At 40.5% G+C, this 21046-nt stretch overlaps 6 protein-coding genes and 1 pseudogene across 6 annotated transcripts; all 7 read left to right on the top strand.

Moving 5' to 3' along the window:
• The first annotated feature begins 429 nt into the window (after positions 1 to 429).
• On the top strand, positions 430 to 3077 carry LOC137034108 (protocadherin alpha-10-like). Its single transcript, XM_067406771.1, has 2 exons — positions 430 to 2790; positions 3030 to 3077. Exons 1-2 carry the CDS (start codon positions 430 to 432, stop codon positions 3075 to 3077), a joined length of 2409 nt encoding a protein of 802 aa, XP_067262872.1.
• A 191-nt stretch (positions 3078 to 3268) lies between these two features.
• On the top strand, positions 3269 to 5647 carry LOC137034180 (protocadherin gamma-A5-like). The gene has a single exon (XM_067406899.1). The coding sequence runs from the start codon at positions 3269 to 3271 to the stop codon at positions 5645 to 5647; it is 2379 nt and encodes a 792-aa protein (XP_067263000.1).
• A 661-nt stretch (positions 5648 to 6308) lies between these two features.
• On the top strand, positions 6309 to 9005 carry LOC137034247 (protocadherin gamma-A11-like). Its single transcript, XM_067407023.1, has 2 exons — positions 6309 to 8669; positions 8958 to 9005. Exons 1-2 carry the CDS (start codon positions 6309 to 6311, stop codon positions 9003 to 9005), a joined length of 2409 nt encoding a protein of 802 aa, XP_067263124.1.
• A 191-nt stretch (positions 9006 to 9196) lies between these two features.
• LOC137034309 (protocadherin gamma-A5-like) lies at positions 9197 to 11577 on the top strand (annotated as a pseudogene).
• A 665-nt stretch (positions 11578 to 12242) lies between these two features.
• LOC137034373 (protocadherin gamma-A11-like) lies at positions 12243 to 14630 on the top strand. The gene has a single exon (XM_067407274.1). It carries the CDS (start codon positions 12243 to 12245, stop codon positions 14628 to 14630), a length of 2388 nt encoding a protein of 795 aa, XP_067263375.1.
• Positions 14631 to 15149: 519 nt separating this feature from the next.
• LOC137034445 (protocadherin alpha-8-like) lies at positions 15150 to 17516 on the top strand. Its single transcript, XM_067407398.1, has one exon. It carries the CDS (start codon positions 15150 to 15152, stop codon positions 17514 to 17516), a length of 2367 nt encoding a protein of 788 aa, XP_067263499.1.
• An 844-nt stretch (positions 17517 to 18360) lies between these two features.
• LOC137034504 (protocadherin alpha-3-like) lies at positions 18361 to 20682 on the top strand. The gene has a single exon (XM_067407530.1). The coding sequence runs from the start codon at positions 18361 to 18363 to the stop codon at positions 20680 to 20682; it is 2322 nt and encodes a 773-aa protein (XP_067263631.1).
• The last annotated feature ends 364 nt before the right edge of the window (positions 20683 to 21046 follow it).

Genomic DNA, 21046 nt, shown 5'->3' on the forward strand with positions numbered 1-21046 from the left:
CTTCTTTCGTTTTACACTTTGAAATCTCTATATAATAGGGGGGTGCGATGAGAATATTTACTTAATTTATTAAATTATTACTTTCATAAGTTTCAAACTTTGTGTTGGGTAGTCATTTTGCAGTCTCCTTAAGCTTCCATATATAACAATTCATGTTTACCTGTTTGTACCATTTGGTGTCAGTGTTACATAAGGATATGCTGGAGAGATTTTGCCCTACCCATTGATATGTGGTGCGCATGTCTGTTCTGTTCGTTTACACTGAGATGGGAGCTCGTCTATATCACGAGAAGCTGGATAAGAACATTTCCCTTTTTTATTTACAAGCGACAATATTTCAAATAATAGGCTACACGCCGTCATGAATGAGTAGACCACTCTTGCAAAAGATCTTAAATTTGATTTATTATTCAAAGGATTTTTTTAACAATGGAATCCGCAGGACAAAGACGAGAATGGCAGTGCTGGTGGATTGCTTTGTGTTTCTCTTTGCTGCTGAGCTTCGGGATGCAGGTTTCAACCCAAATACGATATTCTATACCAGAGGAGGTAATTGAGGGATATGTTGTTGGAAATATTGCAAAGGATCTAGGTCTTGATGCGAATACCTTGATGGACAGGCGTTTCCGTATCGTCTCCGGATCGAAAGATGCTCTTTTTGAGGTAAATCAAAACAATGGCGAATTATATGTTAGTAAGAAAATAGACAGAGAAGAGTTGTGTGATGGAAATAGCTTGTGCGTGATAAATCTGAAAATCGCCGTGGAAAATCCACTTGAAATACATTATGTTGGAGTAGAAATTACAGACGTTAATGATCACAGTCCTCATTTTCCCGAGAAAGAACAGCATTTTGAAATATCTGAAAGCGCCGTGGCAGGGGCACGCTTTGAATTACAAACTGCAAGAGATCCAGACTCTGGAAGCAATTCCATTCGACTTTATAAACTAGCAAAGAATAATTATTTTGAGCTGGAAATGAGAGGTGACGAAGAGGAAAAGAATCCCATTTTAGTCTTACTTAAACCTTTAGACAGAGAGCAAAATTCAGAGCACAGACTTGTGTTGACTGCAGTGGATGGAGGCATCCCTCCGAAGTCAGGTGCTTTAAATATTACTATTACTGTTCTCGATTCAAACGACAACCGCCCGGTATGTAGTAAAGATCTATATTCAGTAACTCTTCCAGAAAACACGCCTATAGGGACAGTAATAGCGCGAGTAAACGCTACTGATTCTGATGAGGGCTTAAATGGGGAGGTTATTTACACTCTGGGAAAAACTAGTAGACGGAAAGTACATGAAACATTTAGCCTTGATAGTGTAACTGGCGAAATTCAAATTAAAGAGCCAATTGATTTTGAGGAGAACGATATACACAGGTTGACCGTCCAGGTCACGGATAAAGGACAGCCGCCGATGACCACTGACTGCAGAGTCATTATAAAGATCACTGATGAGAATGATAATAATCCCGAGATAGATGTCACGTCCCTTTCCAACATAATTTCCGAGAATTCAAAACCTGGAACTGTAATATCTCTGATTAGTGTGTCAGATAAAGACTCTGGTGTCAATGGCAAGGTTGTTTGTAGTCTTTCAGACAATGTTCCGTTCGAATTAAAACCATCTGTTCAGGAAAATTTGTATTCTTTAATTACTAAAGAGTACTTGGACAGGGAACTTGTCGCAGATTATAAAATCACAATCAAAGCCAGTGATCTTGGCCAGCCGCCTCGTTCTTCTTTTAAAACTGTTACTGTGCAGGTGGCTGATGTTAATGATAACAAACCAGAGTTTGCCAAAAATCCCCTCGAGCTGTATTTAGTGGAAAATAACACGCCTGGTGCATCAGTATTCTCTGTGAGCGCGTCAGATAAAGATCTAAACGAAAATGCTGCTCTCTCATATCACATAGTTAGAGGGAATGGATCAGAGAGTGATATGTCTTCGTTCCTCAGTATTAACCATGAAACTGGCGTTATACATGCGCTAAAGAGTTTTGATTTTGAAGCTGTTAAAAAGTTCCAGTTCAACGTTGCTGCTACAGACTCTGGAAGTCCATCTCTGAGCAGTAACGTGACAGTGAACGTGTTTATTCTGGATCAGAACGACAACGTTCCAGTGATCTTATATCCAGTCAGCGCTAACGGTTCTGCTGAGGGTGTGGAAGAGATTCCCCGTAATGTGAACGCAGGTCATTTGGTGACTAAAGTCAGAGCCTATGACGCAGATATAGGATACAACGGCTGGTTATTGTTTTCACTGCAGGAAGTTAGTGAGCACAGTCTCTTTGGTTTGGACCGCTATACAGGACAGATAAGGACCCTTCGCTCATTCACAGAAACAGACGAGGCCCAGCATAAACTGCTCATACTGGTCAAAGACAATGGGAACGTTTCACTCTCAGCAACAGCGACTGTGATTGTCAAAGTTGTGGAGCCCAAAGAGGCTTTTGCAGCTTCTGATGTGAAAAACGCAGTAAAAGACGAGGAGGAAAACGACGTGACGTTTTATTTGATCATCACTTTGGGCTCGGTTTCAGTGCTTTTTGTCATCAGCATCATCGTGTTGATTGTAATGCAGTGCTCCAAATCTACAGACTATTCGTCCAAGTATTTGCAGGACACAAATTACGACGGGACTCTGTGTCACAGCATCCAGTACAGATCTGGAGACAAACGGTACATGTTAGTTGGACCCAGAATGAGTATCGGTTCTACAATTGCGCCAGGCAGTAATAGGAATACTCTAGTGATACCAGATCGCAGGAGGAGAGATTCTGGAGAGGTAAGATATCACAATATATCGAAATGTTTGAATTAATCAAAAAAAATGCAGTCTGTTTTGTAACTGTGTTTACACATTGAATATGCCTACTTCAAATATTGTATTCTGATATATAATTCCAATGAGATTAATGTTTTTTTCGCAATTAAGTCAATGAAAATTGTGTATTTTTTTATTCTGATAGCGCTCTGAATATTTCTTTAAGAATGTGCTATGCACTTAAATCCGCCTGGTGTCAGTGCTGCACTAATGTTGCGCAGAAAACAGGTCTGCTTGTGATGACGTGAAGGGCATTGTTCCTCATTTGGAGAGGTTTGTGTGAGCGAGCGGTTCAGAGGGAAGGTGCACGGACATAATTGCGCTGGCATTAAAGTGCATGACCATATTTTGGGGTGGATTTCCATTTCTATATGACACGTGAAATGCACGTCATTAAATGTACTGTTTAGCTACTGGACAAATCATTCCAACGTTCGCAATGGGAGACGGAAGACAACGGCGCAAACGCGAGTGCTGGTGGATTGTTTTGTGCTTCTTTTTTCCGTTTTGCTTCGAACAGCAGGTTTCAGCTCAGATAAAATACTCTGTTCCAGAGGAGGTCAAAGAGGGATTCGCTGTAGGAAATGTTGCGAAGGATTTGGGTATTGACGTCAGTACTTTGGTGGACAGGCGCTTTCGTATCGTTTCTGGATCTAAGGATGCTCCTTTTCAGGTAAATCTGAACAATGGCATGTTGTATGTTCAAAACAGAGTCGACAGAGAAGAGCTTTGTGTCGACAATGAAGTCTGCCATGTGAATCTCAAAATTGCTATCGAAAATCCTCTCGAAATTCATTATGTAGGCATTGAGGTTACGGACATCAACGATCATGCACCTGTTTTCCCCGAGAAAGAACAGAATTTGAAGATCGCAGAAAATACTTTAACTGGTGCTGATTTTCAGTTGCTCGCTGCTCGCGACCCAGATTCTGGAGGAAATTCTCTGCGCACATACAAACTGAGTCACAACGAACATTTTGAATTGGAAATCAGAGATGGCGGTGAGGACAACAAGATCCCTATTCTTAAGCTGCAGAGACCCCTTGATAGGGAGCGACATAGTAAGCACCATTTAGTGTTAACCGCTCTTGACGGTGGAAATCCAGCGAGATCAGGCATTATGAACATTACTATAGTAGTGCTTGATAATAATGATAACAGACCGGTGTTCAGTAAAGATGCGTACTCTGTGACAATTACTGAAAATCTTCCTTTAGGGAGTCTGATATTACAAGTGAATGCCACAGATGCAGATTTGGGCTTAAACGGTGACATACAATATTCTTTTGTGAGCAACTTAAAGAGAAAGGTGTATGACACATTTGAAATAGACAGGAACACAGGTGAAATTCGTGTTATTGGTGACGTTGATTATGAAGACACAGAAGTATACAGAGCTGACGTCACAGCCTCAGACAGCGCAGAGTCTCCTATGACGACAAACTGTAGAGTTATCATAAAAGTTACAGACATAAATGACAATAAACCAGAAATAGAGGTCACCTCGCTTTCTAATCTAATACCTGAGGATTCTAAACCAGGAACTGTTATTTCACTTATTAGTGTAACAGATAAAGACTCAGGTGCTAATGGAAAAATAGTCTGCAGTCTTCCTGATGGGGCTCCGTTTGAGTTAAAACCTTCTTTTCAAGAAAATATGTATTCGCTTGTGACGCAAAGGGCTTTAGATCGCGAGCTGGTTACTCATTATGAGATTTTATTAACAGTTACTGATTTAGGCCAGCCTCCTCTGTCCTCAGTGAAGACTTTAAGCATTGAGGTTTCAGATGTGAATGATAATAAGCCAGAGTTTCCACAAAATCCTCTCGAGATTTTCTTATTTGAAAATAATTCGCCCGGCGCATCTATTTTTTCCGTTAGCGCACTTGACAAAGACATAAACGACAATGCAGTTATTTCATACCAAATAATTCGAGATGATAGAACAAAGGGAGATTTGGCATCATTTCTGAATGTAAATTCTGAAACTGGAGCTATCTATGCGCTGAAAAGTTTTGATTTTGAAACTATGAAAACTGGACAGTTTCATGTACTCGCTTCAGACTCTGGAAGTCCGTCTCTGAGCAGTAACGTGACAGTGAACGTGTTTATTCTGGATCAGAACGACAACGTTCCAGTGATCTTATATCCAGTCAGCGCTAACGGTTCTGCTGAGGGTGTGGAAGAGATTCCCCGTAATGTGAACGCAGGTCATTTGGTGACTAAAGTCAGAGCCTATGACGCAGATATAGGATACAACGGCTGGTTATTGTTTTCACTGCAGGAAGTTAGTGAGCACAGTCTCTTTGGTTTGGACCGCTATACAGGACAGATAAGGACCCTTCGCTCATTCACAGAAACAGACGAGGCCCAGCATAAACTGCTCATACTGGTCAAAGACAATGGGAACGTTTCACTCTCAGCAACAGCGACTGTGATTGTCAAAGTTGTGGAGCCCAAAGAGGCTTTTGCAGCTTCTGATGTGAAAAACGCAGTAAAAGACGAGGAGGAAAACGACGTGACGTTTTATTTGATCATCACTTTGGGCTCGGTTTCAGTGCTTTTTGTCATCAGCATCATCGTGTTGATTGTAATGCAGTGCTCCAAATCTACAGACTATTCGTCCAAGTATTTGCAGGACACAAATTACGACGGGACTCTGTGTCACAGCATCCAGTACAGATCTGGAGACAAACGGTACATGTTAGTTGGACCCAGAATGAGTATCGGCTCTACAATTGCACCAGGCAGTAATAGGAATACTTTAGTGATACCAGATCGCAGGAGGAGAGATTCTGGAGAGGTAAGAGTTTTGTGAATATTAAATAATTTTCCCAGGCTTACTGTTAACAAATTGCACATTTTAATTTAAGTATCTCCTTCATTATGATAGATATATTTAATGTTCTGACTGATAAGATCACTATTTATTAAATTTATTTATTAAGATTTAAAAGTTTGAATATTCGCTATCCATGGTGCTGAAATGTATCACCTTTGTAGAGCAACAGTCCTTTCGTATCATAGTTTGGTCGAAAATTACTTATCTTCTTCTTTCGTTTTACACTTTGAAATCTCTATATAATAGGGGGGTGCGATGAGAATATTTACTTAATTTATTAAATTATTACTTTCATAAGTTTCAAACTTTGTGTTGGGTAGTCATTTTGCAGTCTCCTTAAGCTTCCATATATAACAATTCATGTTTACCTGTTTGTACCATTTGGTGTCAGTGTTACATAAGGATATGCTGGAGAGATTTTGCCCTACCCATTGATATGTGGTGCGCATGTCTGTTCTGTTCGTTTACACTGAGATGGGAGCTCGTCTATATCACGAGAAGCTGGATAAGAACATTTCCCTTTTTTATTTACAAGCGACAATATTTCAAATAATAGGCTACACGCCGTCATGAATGAGTAGACCACTCTTGCAAAAGATCTTAAATTTGATTTATTATTCAAAGGATTTTTTTAACAATGGAATCCGCAGGACAAAGACGAGAATGGCAGTGCTGGTGGATTGCTTTGTGTTTCTCTTTGCTGCTGAGCTTCGGGATGCAGGTTTCAACCCAAATACGATATTCTATACCAGAGGAGGTAATTGAGGGATATGTTGTTGGAAATATTGCAAAGGATCTAGGTCTTGATGCGAATACCTTGATGGACAGGCGTTTCCGTATCGTCTCCGGATCGAAAGATGCTCTTTTTGAGGTAAATCAAAACAATGGCGAATTATATGTTAGTAAGAAAATAGACAGAGAAGAGTTGTGTGATGGAAATAGCTTGTGCGTGATAAATCTGAAAATCGCCGTGGAAAATCCACTTGAAATACATTATGTTGGAGTAGAAATTACAGACGTTAATGATCACAGTCCTCATTTTCCCGAGAAAGAACAGCATTTTGAAATGGCTGAAAACACTATTGAAGGTGCACGTTTCGAGCTCCAAACTGCAAGAGATCCAGACTCTGGAAGCAATTCCATTCGACTTTATAAACTAGCAAAGAATAATTATTTTGAGCTGGAAATGAGAGGTGACGAAGAGGAAAAGAATCCCATTTTAGTCTTACTTAAACCTTTAGACAGAGAGAAAAATTCAGAGCACAGACTTGTGTTGACTGCAGTGGATGGAGGCATCCCTCCGAAGTCAGGTGCTTTAAATATTATTATTACTGTCCTTGATATCAACGATAACCGCCCTGTATGTAGTAAAGATCTATATTCAGTAACTATTCCAGAAAACACGCCTATAGGGACAGTAATAGCGCGAGTAAACGCTACTGATTCTGATGAGGGCTTAAATGGGGAGGTTATTTACACTCTGGGAAAAACTAGTAGACGGAAAGTACATGAAACATTTAGCCTTGATAGTGTAACTGGCGAAATTCAAATTAAAGAGCCAATTGATTTTGAGGAGAACGATATACACAGGTTGACCGTCCAGGTCACGGATAAAGGACAGCCGCCGATGACCACTGACTGCAGAGTCATTATAAAGATCACTGATGAGAATGATAATAATCCCGAGATAGATGTCACGTCCCTTTCCAACATAATTTCCGAGAATTCAAAACCTGGAACTGTAATATCTCTGATTAGTGTGTCAGATAAAGACTCTGGTGTCAATGGCAAGGTTGTTTGTAGTCTTTCAGACAATGTTCCGTTCGAATTAAAACCATCTGTTCAGGAAAATTTGTATTCTTTAATTACTAAAGAGTACTTGGACAGGGAACTTGTCGCAGATTATAAAATCACAATCAAAGCCAGTGATCTTGGCCAGCCGCCTCTTTCTTCTTTTAAAACTGTTACTGTGCAGGTGGCTGATGTTAATGATAACAAACCAGAGTTTGCCAAAAATCCCCTCGAGCTGTATTTAGTGGAAAATAACACGCCTGGTGCATCAGTATTCTCTGTGAGCGCGTCAGATAAAGATCTAAACGAAAATGCTGCTCTCTCATATCACATAGTTAGAGGGAATGGATCAGAGAGTGATATGTCTTCGTTCCTCAGTATTAACCATGAAACTGGCGTTATACATGCGCTAAAGAGTTTTGATTTTGAAGCTGTTAAAAAGTTCCAGTTCAACGTTGCTGCTACAGACTCTGGAAGTCCATCTCTGAGCAGTAACGTGACAGTGAACGTGTTTATTCTGGATCAGAACGACAACGTTCCAGTGATCTTATATCCAGTCAGCGCTAACGGTTCTGCTGAGGGTGTGGAAGAGATTCCCCGTAATGTGAACGCAGGTCATTTGGTGACTAAAGTCAGAGCCTATGACGCAGATATAGGATACAACGGCTGGTTATTGTTTTCACTGCAGGAAGTTAGTGAGCACAGTCTCTTTGGTTTGGACCGCTATACAGGACAGATAAGGACCCTTCGCTCATTCACAGAAACAGACGAGGCCCAGCATAAACTGCTCATACTGGTCAAAGACAATGGGAACGTTTCACTCTCAGCAACAGCGACTGTGATTGTCAAAGTTGTGGAGCCCAAAGAGGCTTTTGCAGCTTCTGATGTGAAAAACGCAGTAAAAGACGAGGAGGAAAACGACGTGACGTTTTATTTGATCATCACTTTGGGCTCGGTTTCAGTGCTTTTTGTCATCAGCATCATCGTGTTGATTGTAATGCAGTGCTCCAAATCTACAGACTATTCGTCCAAGTATTTGCAGGACACAAATTACGACGGGACTCTGTGTCACAGCATCCAGTACAGATCTGGAGACAAACGGTACATGTTAGTTGGACCCAGAATGAGTATCGGTTCTACAATTGCGCCAGGCAGTAATAGGAATACTCTAGTGATACCAGATCGCAGGAGGAGAGATTCTGGAGAGGTAAGATATCACAATATATCGAAATATGGTGACTGCTTTGGTTATTTGTTACTTTTTTATTGTTATTTTGCCCATTCAATTAATCAAAAAATGCAGTCTGTTTTGTAACTGTGTTTACACATTGAATATGCCTACTTCAAATATTGTATTCTGATATATAATTCCAATGAGATTAATGTTTTTTTCGCAATTAAGTCAATGTTAAAATTGTGTTGATTTTTTTATTCTGATAGCGCTCTGAATATTTCTTTAAGAATGTGCTATGCACTTAAATCCGCCTGGTGTCAGTGCTGCACTAATGTTGCGCAGAAAACAGGTCTGCTTGTGATGACGTGAAGGGCATTGTTCCTCATTATGAGAGGTTTGTGTGAGCGAGCGGTTCAGAGGGAAGGTGCACGGACATAATTGCGCTGGCATTAAAGTGCATGACCATATTTTGGGGTGGATTTCCATTTCTATATGACACGTGAAATGCACGTCATTAAATGTACTGTTTAGCTACTGGACAAATCATTCCAACGTTCGCAATGGGAGACGGAAGACAACGGCGCAAACGCGAGTGCTGGTGGATTGTTTTGTGCTTCTTTTTTCCGTTTTGCTTCGAACAGCAGGTTTCAGCTCAGATAAAATACTCTGTTCCAGAGGAGGTCAAAGAGGGATTCGCTGTAGGAAATGTTGCGAAGGATTTGGGTATTGACGTCAGTACTTTGGTGGACAGGCGCTTTCGTATCGTTTCTGGATCTAAGGATGCTCCTTTTCAGGTAAATCTGAACAATGGCATGTTGTATGTTCAAAACAGAGTCGACAGAGAAGAGCTTTGTGTCGACAATGAAGTCTGCCATGTGAATCTCAAAATTGCTATCGAAAATCCTCTCGAAATTCATTATGTAGGCATTGAGGTTACGGACATCAACGATCATGCACCTGTTTTCCCCGAGAAAGAACAGAATTTGAAGATCGCAGAAAATACTTTAACTGGTGCTGATTTTCAGTTGCTCGCTGCTCGCGACCCAGATTCTGGAGGAAATTCTCTGCGCACATACAAACTGAGTCACAACGAACATTTTGAATTGGAAATCAGAGATGGCGGTGAGGACAACAAGATCCCTATTCTTAAGCTGCAGAGACCCCTTGATAGGGAGCGACATAGTAAGCACCATTTAGTGTTAACCGCTCTTGACGGTGGAAATCCAGCGAGATCAGGCATTATGAACATTACTATAGTAGTGCTTGATAATAATGATAACAGACCGGTGTTCAGTAAAGATGCGTACTCTGTGACAATTACTGAAAATCTTCCTTTAGGGAGTCTGATATTACAAGTGAATGCCACAGATGCAGATTTGGGCTTAAACGGTGACATACAATATTCTTTTGTGAGCAACTTAAAGAGAAAGGTGTATGACACATTTGAAATAGACAGGAACACAGGTGAAATTCGTGTTATTGGTGACGTTGATTATGAAGACACAGAAGTATACAGAGCTGACGTCACAGCCTTCAGACAGCGCAGAGTCTCCTATGACGACAAACTGTAGAGTTATCATAAAAGTTACAAGACATAAATGACAATAAACCAGAAATAGAGGTCACCTCGCTTTCTAATCTAATACCTGAGGATTCTAAACCAGGAACTGTTATTTCACTTATTAGTGTAACAGATAAAGACTCAGGTGCTAATGGAAAAATAGTCTGCAGTCTTCCTGATGGGGCTCCGTTTGAGTTAAAACCTTCTTTTCAAGAAAATATGTATTCGCTTGTGACGCAAAGGGCTTTAGATCGCGAGCTGGTTACTCATTATGAGATTTTATTAACAGTTACTGATTTAGGCCAGCCTCCTCTGTCCTCAGTGAAGACTTTAAGCATTGAGGTTTCAGATGTGAATGATAATAAGCCAGAGTTTCCACAAAATCCTCTCGAGATTTTCTTATTTGAAAATAATTCGCCCGGCGCATCTATTTTTTCCGTTAGCGCACTTGACAAAGACATAAACGACAATGCAGTTATTTCATACCAAATAATTCGAGATGATAGAACAAAGGGAGATTTGGCATCATTTCTGAATGTAAATTCTGAAACTGGAGCTATCTATGCGCTGAAAAGTTTTGATTTTGAAACTATGAAAACTGGACAGTTTCATGTACTCGCTTCAGACTCTGGAAGTCCGTCTCTGAGCAGTAACGTGACAGTGAACGTGTTTATTCTGGATCAGAACGACAACGTTCCAGTGATCTTATATCCAGTCAGCGCTAACGGTTCTGCTGAGGGTGTGGAAGAGATTCCCCGTAATGTGAACGCAGGTCATTTGGTGACTAAAGTCAGAGCCTATGACGCAGATATAGGATACAACGGCTGGTTATTGTTTTCACTGCAGGAAGTTAGTGAGCACAGTCTCTTTGGTTTGGACCGCTATACAGGACAGATAAGGACCCTTCGCTCATTCACAGAAACAGACGAGGCCCAGCATAAACTGCTCATACTGGTCAAAGACAATGGGAACGTTTCACTCTCAGCAACAGCGACTGTGATTGTCAAAGTTGTGGAGCCCAAAGAGGCTTTTGCAGCTTCTGATGTGAAAAACGCAGTAAAAGACGAGGAGGAAAACGACGTGACGTTTTATTTGATCATCACTTTGGGCTCGGTTTCAGTGCTTTTTGTCATCAGCATCATCGTGTTGATTGTAATGCAGTGCTCCAAATCTACAGACTATTCGTCCAAGTATTTGCAGGACACAAATTACGACGGGACTCTGTGTCACAGCATCCAGTACAGATCTGGAGACAAACGGTACATGTTAGTTGGACCCAGAATGAGTATCGGTTCTACAATTGCACCAGGCAGTAATAGGAATACTCTAGTGATACCAGATCGCAGGAGGAGAGATTCTGGAGAGGTAAGAGCTTTGTGAATATATTAAATAATTTTCCCAGGCTTACTGTTAACAAATTGCACATTTTAATTTAAGTATCTCCTTCACTATGATAGATATATTTAATGTTCTGACTGATAAGATCACAGTTTATTCAATTTATTTATTAAGATTTAAAAGTTTGAATATTCGCTGTCCACGGTGCTGAAATGTTTCACCTTTGTAGAGCAACAGTCCTTTCGTATCATAGTTTGGTCGAAAATTACTTATCCTCTTCTTTCGTTTTACACTTTGAAATCTCTATATAATAGGGGGGTGCGATGAGAATATTTAATTAATATATTAAATTATTACTTTCATAAGTTTCAAACTTATTTGTGTTGGGCAGTCATTTTGCAGTCTCCTTAAGCTTCCATATATACTAATTCATGTTTACCTGTTTGTACCATTTGGTGTCAGTGTTACATAAGGATATGCAGGAGAGATTTTGCCCTACCCATTGATATGTGGTGCGCATGTCTGTTCTGTTCGTTTACACTGAGATGGGAGCTCGTCTATATCACGAGAAGCTGGATAAGAACATTTCCCTCTTTTATTTACAAGCGACAATATTTCAAATAATAGGCTACACGCCGTCATGAATGAGTAGACCACTCTTGCAAAAGATCTTAAATTTGATTTATTATTCAAAGATTTTTTTAACAATGGAATCCGCAGGACAAAGACGAGAATGGCAGTGCTGGTGGATTGCTTTGTGTTTCTCTTTGCTGCTGAGCTTCGGGATGCAGGTTTCAACCCAAATACGATATTCTATACCAGAGGAGGTAATTGAGGGATATGTTGTTGGAAATATTGCAAAGGATCTAGGTCTTGATGCGAATACCTTGATGGACAGGCGTTTCCGCATCGTCTCCGGATCGAAAGATGCTCTTTTTGAGGTAAATCAAAACAATGGCGAATTATATGTTAGTAAGAAAATAGACAGAGAAGAGTTGTGTGATGGAAATAGCTTGTGCGTGATAAATCTGAAAATCGCCGTGGAAAATCCACTTGAAATACATTATGTTGGAGTAGAAATTACAGACGTTAATGATCACAGTCCTCATTTTCCCGAGAAAGAACAGCATTTTGAAATGGCTGAAAACACTATTGAAGGTGCACGTTTCGAGCTCCAAACTGCAAGAGATCCAGACTCTGGAAGCAATTCCATTCGACTTTATAAATTAGCAAAGAATAATTTTTTTGAGCTGGAAATGAGAGGTGACGAAGAGGAAAAGAATCCTATTTTAGTCTTACTTAAACCTTTAGACAGAGAGAAAAATTCAGAGCACAGACTTGTGTTGACTGCAGTGGATGGAGGCATCCCTCCGAAGTCAGGTGCTTTAAATATTATTATTACTGTCCTTGATATCAACGATAACCGCCCTGTATGTAGTAAAGATCTATATTCAGTAACTATTCCAGAAAACACGCCTATAGGGACAGTAATAGCGCGAGTAAACGCTACTGATTCTGATGAGGGCTTAAATGGGGAGGTTATTTACACTCTGGGAAAAACTAGTAGACGGAAAGTACATGAAACATTTAGCCTTGATAGTGTAACTGGCGAAATTCAAATTAAAGAGCCAATTGATTTTGAGGAGAACGATATACACAGGTTGACCGTCCAGGTCACGGATAAAGGACAGCCGCCGATGACCACTGACTGCAGAGTCATTATAAAGATCACTGATGAGAATGATAATAATCCCGAGATAGATGTCACGTCCCTTTCCAACATAATTTCCGAGAATTCAAAACCTGGAACTGTAATATCTCTGATTAGTGTGTCAGATAAAGACTCTGGTATCAATGGCAAGGTTGTTTGTAGTCTTTCAGACAATGTTCCGTTCGAATTAAAACCATCTGTTCAGGAAAATTTGTATTCTTTAATTACTAAAGAGTACTTGGACAGGGAACTTGTCGCAGATTATAAAATCACAATCAAAGCCAGTGATCTTGGCCAGCCGCCTCGTTCTTCTTTTAAAACTGTTACTGTGCAGGTGGCTGATGTTAATGATAACAAACCAGAGTTTGCCAAAAATCCCCTCGAGCTGTATTTAGTGGAAAATAACACGCCTGGTGCATCAGTATTCTCTGTGAGCGCGTCAGATAAAGATCTAAACGAAAATGCTGCTCTCTCATATCACATAGTTAGAGGGAATGGATCAGAGAGTGATATGTCTTCGTTCCTCAGTATTAACCATGAAACTGGCGTTATACATGCGCTAAAGAGTTTTGATTTTGAAGCTGTTAAAAAGTTCCAGTTCAACGTTGCTGCTACAGACTCTGGAAGTCCATCTCTGAGCAGTAACGTGACAGTGAACGTGTTTATTCTGGATCAGAACGACAACGTTCCAGTGATCTTATATCCAGTCAGCGCTAACGGTTCTGCTGAGGGTGTGGAAGAGATTCCCCGTAATGTGAACGCAGGTCATTTGGTGACTAAAGTCAGAGCCTATGACGCAGATATAGGATACAACGGCTGGTTATTGTTTTCACTGCAGGAAGTTAGTGAGCACAGTCTCTTTGGTTTGGACCGCTATACAGGACAGATAAGGACCCTTCGCTCATTCACAGAAACAGACGAGGCCCAGCATAAACTGCTCATACTGGTCAAAGACAATGGGAACGTTTCACTCTCAGCAACAGCGACTGTGATTGTCAAAGTTGTGGAGCCCAAAGAGGCTTTTGCAGCTTCTGATGTGAAAAACGCAGTGAAAGACGAGGAGGAAAACGACGTGACGTTTTATTTGATCATCACTTTGGGCTCGGTTTCAGTGCTTTTTGTCATCAGCATCATCGTGTTGATTGTAATGCAGTGCTCCAAATCTACAGACTATTCGTCCAAGTATTTACAGGACACAAATTACGACGGGACTCTGTGTCACAGCATCCAGTACAGATCTGGAGACAAACGGTACATGTTAGTTGGACCCAGAATGAGTATCGGTTCTACAATTGCGCCAGGCAGTAATAGGAATACTCTAGTGATACCAGATCGCAGGAGGAGAGATTCTGGAGAGGTAAGCAAATTTAAAGAAATATGGTGACTGCTTTGGTTATTTGTTACTTTTTTATTGTTATTTTGCCCATTCAATTTTAAAGGTATAGCCTACGTGAGAAATGCGCTAAAGTTTTGTGTAGGTTGAAATGTCTTTTGGGGCATTGGTTGGTGTGAATATCTAAAAGCGTAAGTTGTCATCTTGCATTTCATTTGTTCGTTTTTATTAATTTCGTGCAAATGTTATAAATTGTCTTGAGTTGATAAGCATTTCATAGTTGCATTTTTGTTCTGGGAACGTTAGAGTTTATATTTACTTCTCCTTTTGTGCCATGTGGTGTCAGTGTTACATTAGGATATGAAGTGGAGATTTGACCCTGCCTGCTTTATGTGGTGCGCATGGCTGTTCGGTTCAGTTAAACTGTGATAGCAGCTGACGAGTGTAGCGCGAGAAGCGGAGCTATTGGATATATTCTAAAATTGTATCGATGTTTTTTACTGGGAATACACATTTCTAACTGAACACAATCGTGACTGGCTTTAAGCAGTTTTAAAGGAATCCTTAACGATGGATGAACAAAGGCGCAGATGGGAGTACTGGCGGATTTATCTGTGTTTCTCTTTTCTTCTCGGCGTTGGACAGCAGGTTTCAGCTCAAATAAGATACTCTATTCCAGAGGAAATGAAAGAGGGGTCCGTTGTGGGAAATATTGCTAAGGATCTGGGACTTGACGTGAGTACTTTGGCGGACAGACGGTTTCGTATAGTCTCTGGTTCTAAAGACGCGTTTTTCCAGTTAAATCAGAACAATGGCGAATTGTATATTCATAAAAGCGTAGACAGGGAGGCGCTTTGTGACGGAAATGGTGCGTGTGTAGTAAATCTAAAAACTGCGGTCGAAAATCCTTTAGAAATTCACTATGTTGCAATAGAAATAACAGACATAAATGACAACTGTCCTAGTTTTTCTGAACAGAATCAACATTTCGAGATTGCAGAACACACCCCTACGGGAACGAGCTTCCAGCTGCACGCAGCACGAGACCAGGATGCCGCACCATATTCTGTTCGTTTGTATAAATTAAGTCAGGATGAAAATTTCGAGATTGACATCAGAAACAGCGACGAGGAAAAAATCCCCTTTTTAGTGTTGAGAAAACCACTCGATCGCGAACATAAGGCAGAACATGTGCTGGTTTTGAAAGCCCTCGATGGTGGAAACCCTCCAAAATCAGGTACCCTTAACATCACCGTCACCGTATTGGATATTAATGATAATCGCCCAGTGTTCAGTCAAGACCCATATTCTGTCAGTTTACAGGAAAACTCCCCTATTGGAACAACTGTAATTAAAATAAAGGCAACTGACAGAGACGAGGGTTCAAACAGTGAAATTGAGTATTCACTTGGTAAAACTTTAAAGCGCAAAGTTTATGACGTATTTCAATTGGATCGCGTTACAGGCGAAATAAAGGTTAAAGGCAATGTAGACTTTGAAGACACAGACGTTTACAAACTGGATGTTCAGGCTTCAGATAAAGGTCAACCTCCTTTGTCTGCCCAAGTGCAAGTTATTATAAAGATACAAGATATAAACGATAATAAGCCTGAAATTGAGCTGACATCATTATCTAATGTTGTTGCTGAGGACTCTAAACCTGGCACAGTAATTGCTTTGATAAGTGTGTCAGATAAAGACTCCGGTATCAGTGGTAAAGTTGTGTGTAGTCTCTCAGAGAATGTTCCTTTTGAGTTGAAGCCCTCTTTCCAAGATAATATGTACTCGCTTGTGACAAAGGGGCGTTTGGATCGTGAACTTGAGCCCTATTATGACATCACAATTACAGCAACAGATCAAGGTCAACCCCCTTTGACATCCATTAAAACATTAAGCATCCAAGTAGCAGATGTGAATGACAACCAGCCTGAATTTTCTAGTAATTTCCTTGAACTTTACATATTTGAAAATAATGCTCCTGGCGCCTCCATATTCTCAGTGAGAGCATCTGATAAAGATGTGAATGAAAATGCTTTGATTTCGTATCAGATAAGTAGAGGTGGAGGAACACAGAACGACATGACATCATTCTTGAATATAAATTCTGAAACAGGGGTTATTCACTCGCTTAAAAGTTTTGATTTCGAAACAATTAAAACGTTTCAGTTTCATGTACTCGCTTCAGACTCTGGAAGTCCGTCTCTGAGCAGTAACGTGACAGTGAACGTGTTTATTCTGGATCAGAACGACAACGTTCCAGTGATCTTATATCCAGTCAGCGCTAACGGTTCTGCTGAGGGTGTGGAAGAGATTCCCCGTAATGTGAACGCAGGTCATTTGGTGACTAAAGTCAGAGCCTATGACGCAGATATAGGATACAACGGCTGGTTATTGTTTTCACTGCAGGAAGTTAGTGAGCACAGTCTCTTTGGTTTGGACCGCTATACAGGACAGATAAGGACCCTTCGCTCATTCACAGAAACAGACGAGGCCCAGCATAAACTGCTCATACTGGTCAAAGACAATGGGAACGTTTCACTCTCAGCAACAGCGACTGTGATTGTCAAAGTTGTGGAGCCCAAAGAGGCTTTTGCAGCTTCTGATGTGAAAAACGCAGTAAAAGACGAGGAGGAAAACGACGTGACGTTTTATTTGATCATCACTTTGGGCTCGGTTTCAGTGCTTTTTGTCATCAGCATCATGGTGTTGATTGTAATGCAGTGCTCCAAATCTACAGACTATTCGTCCAAGTATTTACAGGACACAAATTACGACGGGACTCTGTGTCACAGCATCCAGTACAGATCTGGAGACAAACGGTACATGTTAGTTGGACCCAGAATGAGTATCGGTTCTACAATTGCACCAGGCAGTAATAGGAATACTCTAGTGATACCAGATCGCAGGAGGAGAGATTCTGGAGAGGTAAGAGAATGACTCCTACATCTGTGTATTAGCTGTAGGAAACAGTTTTAAGACACATGTCAGTTGCTGTCCATGGTACTGAAGCTACTCAGGCTGTTGTTTCAAATGGAACATTCTTAGTGTCTTTCTCTTTTTCAGATTCAAATTTATTTAACTATTAAACTTAATTATTAGGTTAAAAAGAATGTTTTGCATTGCCAAATCATAGCAATATTAAATACGCAAATATATAACCGATGATAATAGACCCGAGCAGTAAGTGAAATACTTTTAGTGATACCAGATCGCAGGAGGAGATATTCTGGAGATGTAAGCGAATTTTAAGAAAATATTAGTTTTATTTTAGTTTTTCTCTGTATGATCTTGGGAAAGATATGGACGCTGGTGTAATGTAGGATTCTGTGTTTTTCCTTTTAATTATTTGGTTTGTATCGTTTTCTATACTGCTGCTGTATCTATATGTGTGTATCTATAGACATGCTGACTGATTCTCATATTTATTGTATTTTTGCTGTAGCCAATGTGCAAAAAATGCGATGCAATACAGCTGTGAGATCGCGAGGTGTCAGTGTAATCCTAGAATATGGCTCATGACATCAAATACTGTTTTTCCTCCCCTTCGCATTTAATGCTAGTGTGTCCTGCTCGTCAGGGGCTCTAGTGTATTCCTGCTTTTGCTTTTTAGCGATTCGAGTTTTTTCGGCAGTAAGTGTAAACTTTTAGAGGTAAAAACAATGCTTAATATAGTCTATCGAGAGTAGCAGAGGAATTGTCGTAGAACCTTGACTCTATTATCTTCAGAATGGAACAAAGAAGATACGCGCAATGGCTGAAGGAGCACGCAGAATTCACTCTAATGGCTGCATTGCTTGTGTTTGGTGCGGTGGCACGAGCGCAAATTCAGTACTCCATCTCTGAGGAACAGAAGGACGGCGCAGCTGTGGGAAATATCGCGAAGGATTTGGGTATTGATCACAGAACCTTAAAAGAGCGAGGATTTCGCATCGTCTCGACCTCAGGCGAGTCCATGTTTAGTGTGAATCAGAATGACGGCGTCTTGTATGTGAACGGTAAAATAGACAGAGAGGAGGTGTGCGAGAGAAGCACTCCGTGTTTAATCAATCTGAAAATAGCATTAGAAAATCCACTTGAAATCCACTATGTAACTGTTGAGATTTTGGATATAAACGACCACGCTCCGAGTTTTCAGGAGAGCGAGATGCATTTAGAGATTGGGGAATCTGCCCTACCGGGTGCGAGATTTCAGCTCGAGGCTGCGCGCGATTCTGACAGTGGCAGCAATTCGGTGCATCATTACAAACTGAGTCACAACGATAATTTCCGCCTTGAAGTTAAAGATCGTGGAGAAGACGGTAAAATTCCTATCCTAATTTTACAAAAGCCTTTAGACCGAGAGGTTATTCGAAACATTAACTTGCAATTAATTGCTGTAGATGGAGGAAAGCCTGCCAAGTCTGGGACAATGGAGATAACAATTAATGTTTTAGATATAAATGATAACTTTCCTGTGTTTACAAAAGATGTTTATTCGGTCATGCTGAGTGAAAATGCACCTATAGGGACAACCGTGATACAGGTCAACGCCACAGATTTGGATGAGGGCCCCAATGGTGAGATAGTTTATTCATTTGGTAAAAGTGTTAATAGTAAAGTCCGAAAGCTGTTTGATATTAACACCATCACTGGTGAAATAACTGTAAAGGGACTATTAGATTATGAGGACAAAGACAGCTATGAGATTGATATACAGGCATCTGACAAGGGTCTAATTCCCATGATTACTGATAAGAGTGTGACCATAAAGATAGTTGATGTAAATGATAATGCTCCTGAAATAGAGGTGACCTCATTTTCAAATGCCATTCCAGAGGATTCTAGACCTGGTACTACAGTAGCTTTGATTAGTGTATCTGATCTAGACTCTGGGCTCAATGGCAAAGTCTCTTGTTCTCTAGAAGATGACATGCCTTTTAAACTAATACCTTCTTCACAACATAGTATATACTCATTAGTTTCCACATCACCTTTAGACAGGGAAACTAAATTTCAGTATGACATCACACTAGTTGCAAAGGATGCAGGACAGCCATCATTGTCTTCTGTTAAAACTATAACTGTTCTGATATCAGATGTAAATGACAACAGTCCAGAATTCTCGTTCTCTCCATATGCGTTTTATGTGATGGAAAATAATGTCCCAGGCAAATTATTGTTTTCTGTGTCTGCTTCTGACAAAGACTCAAATGAAAATGCGATAATCAGCTATCATATATGGAGAGAAAATACAGAGGAAAACAAATATACATCTTTCATTAATATAAACTCTGAAAATGGGGAGATTTATGCGCTTAAGAGCTTCGATTTTGAAACTACCAAAACGTTCCAGTTCCATGTGCTCGCTTCAGACTCTGGAAGTCCGTCTCTGAGCAGTAACGTGACTGTGAACGTGTTTATTCTGGATCAGAACGACAACGTTCCAGTGATCTTATATCCAGTCAGCGCTAACGGTTCTGCTGAGGGTGTGGAAGAGATTCCCCGTAATGTGAACGCAGGTCATTTGGTGACTAAAGTCAGAGCCTATGACGCAGATATAGGATACAACGGCTGGTTATTGTTTTCACTGCAGGAAGTTAGTGAGCACAGTCTCTTTGGTTTGGACCGCTATACAGGACAGATAAGGACCCTTCGCTCATTCACAGAAACAGACGAGGCCCAGCATAAACTGCTCATACTGGTCAAAGACAATGGGAACGTTTCACTCTCAGCAACAGCGACTGTGATTGTCAAAGTTGTGGAGCCCAAAGAGGCTTTTGCGGCTTCTGATGTGAAAAACGCAGTAAAAGACGAGGAGGAAAACGACGTGACGTTTTATTTGATCATCACTTTGGGCTCGGTTTCAGTGCTTTTTGTCATCAGCATCATCGTGTTGATTGTAATGCAGTGCTCCAAATCTACAGACTATTCGTCCAAGTATTTACAGGACACAAATTACGACGGGACTCTGTGTCACAGCATCCAGTACAGATCTGGAGACAAACGGTACATGTTAGTTGGACCCAGAATGAGTATCGGTTCTACAATTGCACCAGGCAGTAATAGGAATACTCTAGTGATACCAGATCGCAGGAGGAGAGATTCTGGAGAGGTAAGAGAATGACTCCTACATCTGTGTATTAGCTGTAGGAAACAGTTTTAAGACACATGTCAGTTGCTGTCCATGGTACTGAAGCTACTCAGGCTGTTGTTTCAAATGGAACAGTGTCTTTCTCCTTCTCAGATTCTAATAAATAAATAAATAATACTGTACTAATAAAACATAATAGAGCTTGCTATGCTATGTTTTCATTTTATGCATGTTTTACAATATTCTAGCTCTTCGTCAGTCATGGTCCCATTCAACTCATTGTGCTTTTGTTGTGGCAGGACTTGCATATCTTGCAGATTTGTTTGAGCTTCTCCAAGTATAAATTAAATTTGTCCTTCTTTCTGTATCTGATTTTGGTGGGTTGTGAAGAAAAGAA

The sequence above is a fragment of the Chanodichthys erythropterus genome, chromosome 1, assembly GCF_024489055.1.
Source record: "Chanodichthys erythropterus isolate Z2021 chromosome 1, ASM2448905v1, whole genome shotgun sequence".
Classification (NCBI taxonomy): Eukaryota; Metazoa; Chordata; class Actinopteri; order Cypriniformes; family Xenocyprididae; genus Chanodichthys; species Chanodichthys erythropterus.

What these genes read in the sequence shown, in the direction of transcription:
- LOC137034504 (XM_067407530.1), top strand. Translation starts at nt 18,361, where the DNA reads ATGGCTGCATTGCTTGTGTTTGGTGCGGTGGCACGAGCGCAAATTCAG.
- LOC137034108 (XM_067406771.1), top strand. Translation starts at nt 430, where the DNA reads ATGGAATCCGCAGGACAAAGACGAGAATGGCAGTGCTGGTGGATTGCT. An exon ending in GGAGGAGAGATTCTGGAGAG is followed by an intron (nt 2,791 to 3,029) that starts GTAAGATATCAC and finishes GCCTGGTGTCAG; the next exon opens with TGCTGCACTAATGTTGCGCA.
- LOC137034445 (XM_067407398.1), top strand. Translation starts at nt 15,150, where the DNA reads ATGGATGAACAAAGGCGCAGATGGGAGTACTGGCGGATTTATCTGTGT.
- LOC137034373 (XM_067407274.1), top strand. Translation starts at nt 12,243, where the DNA reads ATGGAATCCGCAGGACAAAGACGAGAATGGCAGTGCTGGTGGATTGCT.
- LOC137034247 (XM_067407023.1), top strand. Translation starts at nt 6,309, where the DNA reads ATGGAATCCGCAGGACAAAGACGAGAATGGCAGTGCTGGTGGATTGCT. An exon ending in GGAGGAGAGATTCTGGAGAG is followed by an intron (nt 8,670 to 8,957) that starts GTAAGATATCAC and finishes GCCTGGTGTCAG; the next exon opens with TGCTGCACTAATGTTGCGCA.
- LOC137034180 (XM_067406899.1), top strand. Translation starts at nt 3,269, where the DNA reads ATGGGAGACGGAAGACAACGGCGCAAACGCGAGTGCTGGTGGATTGTT.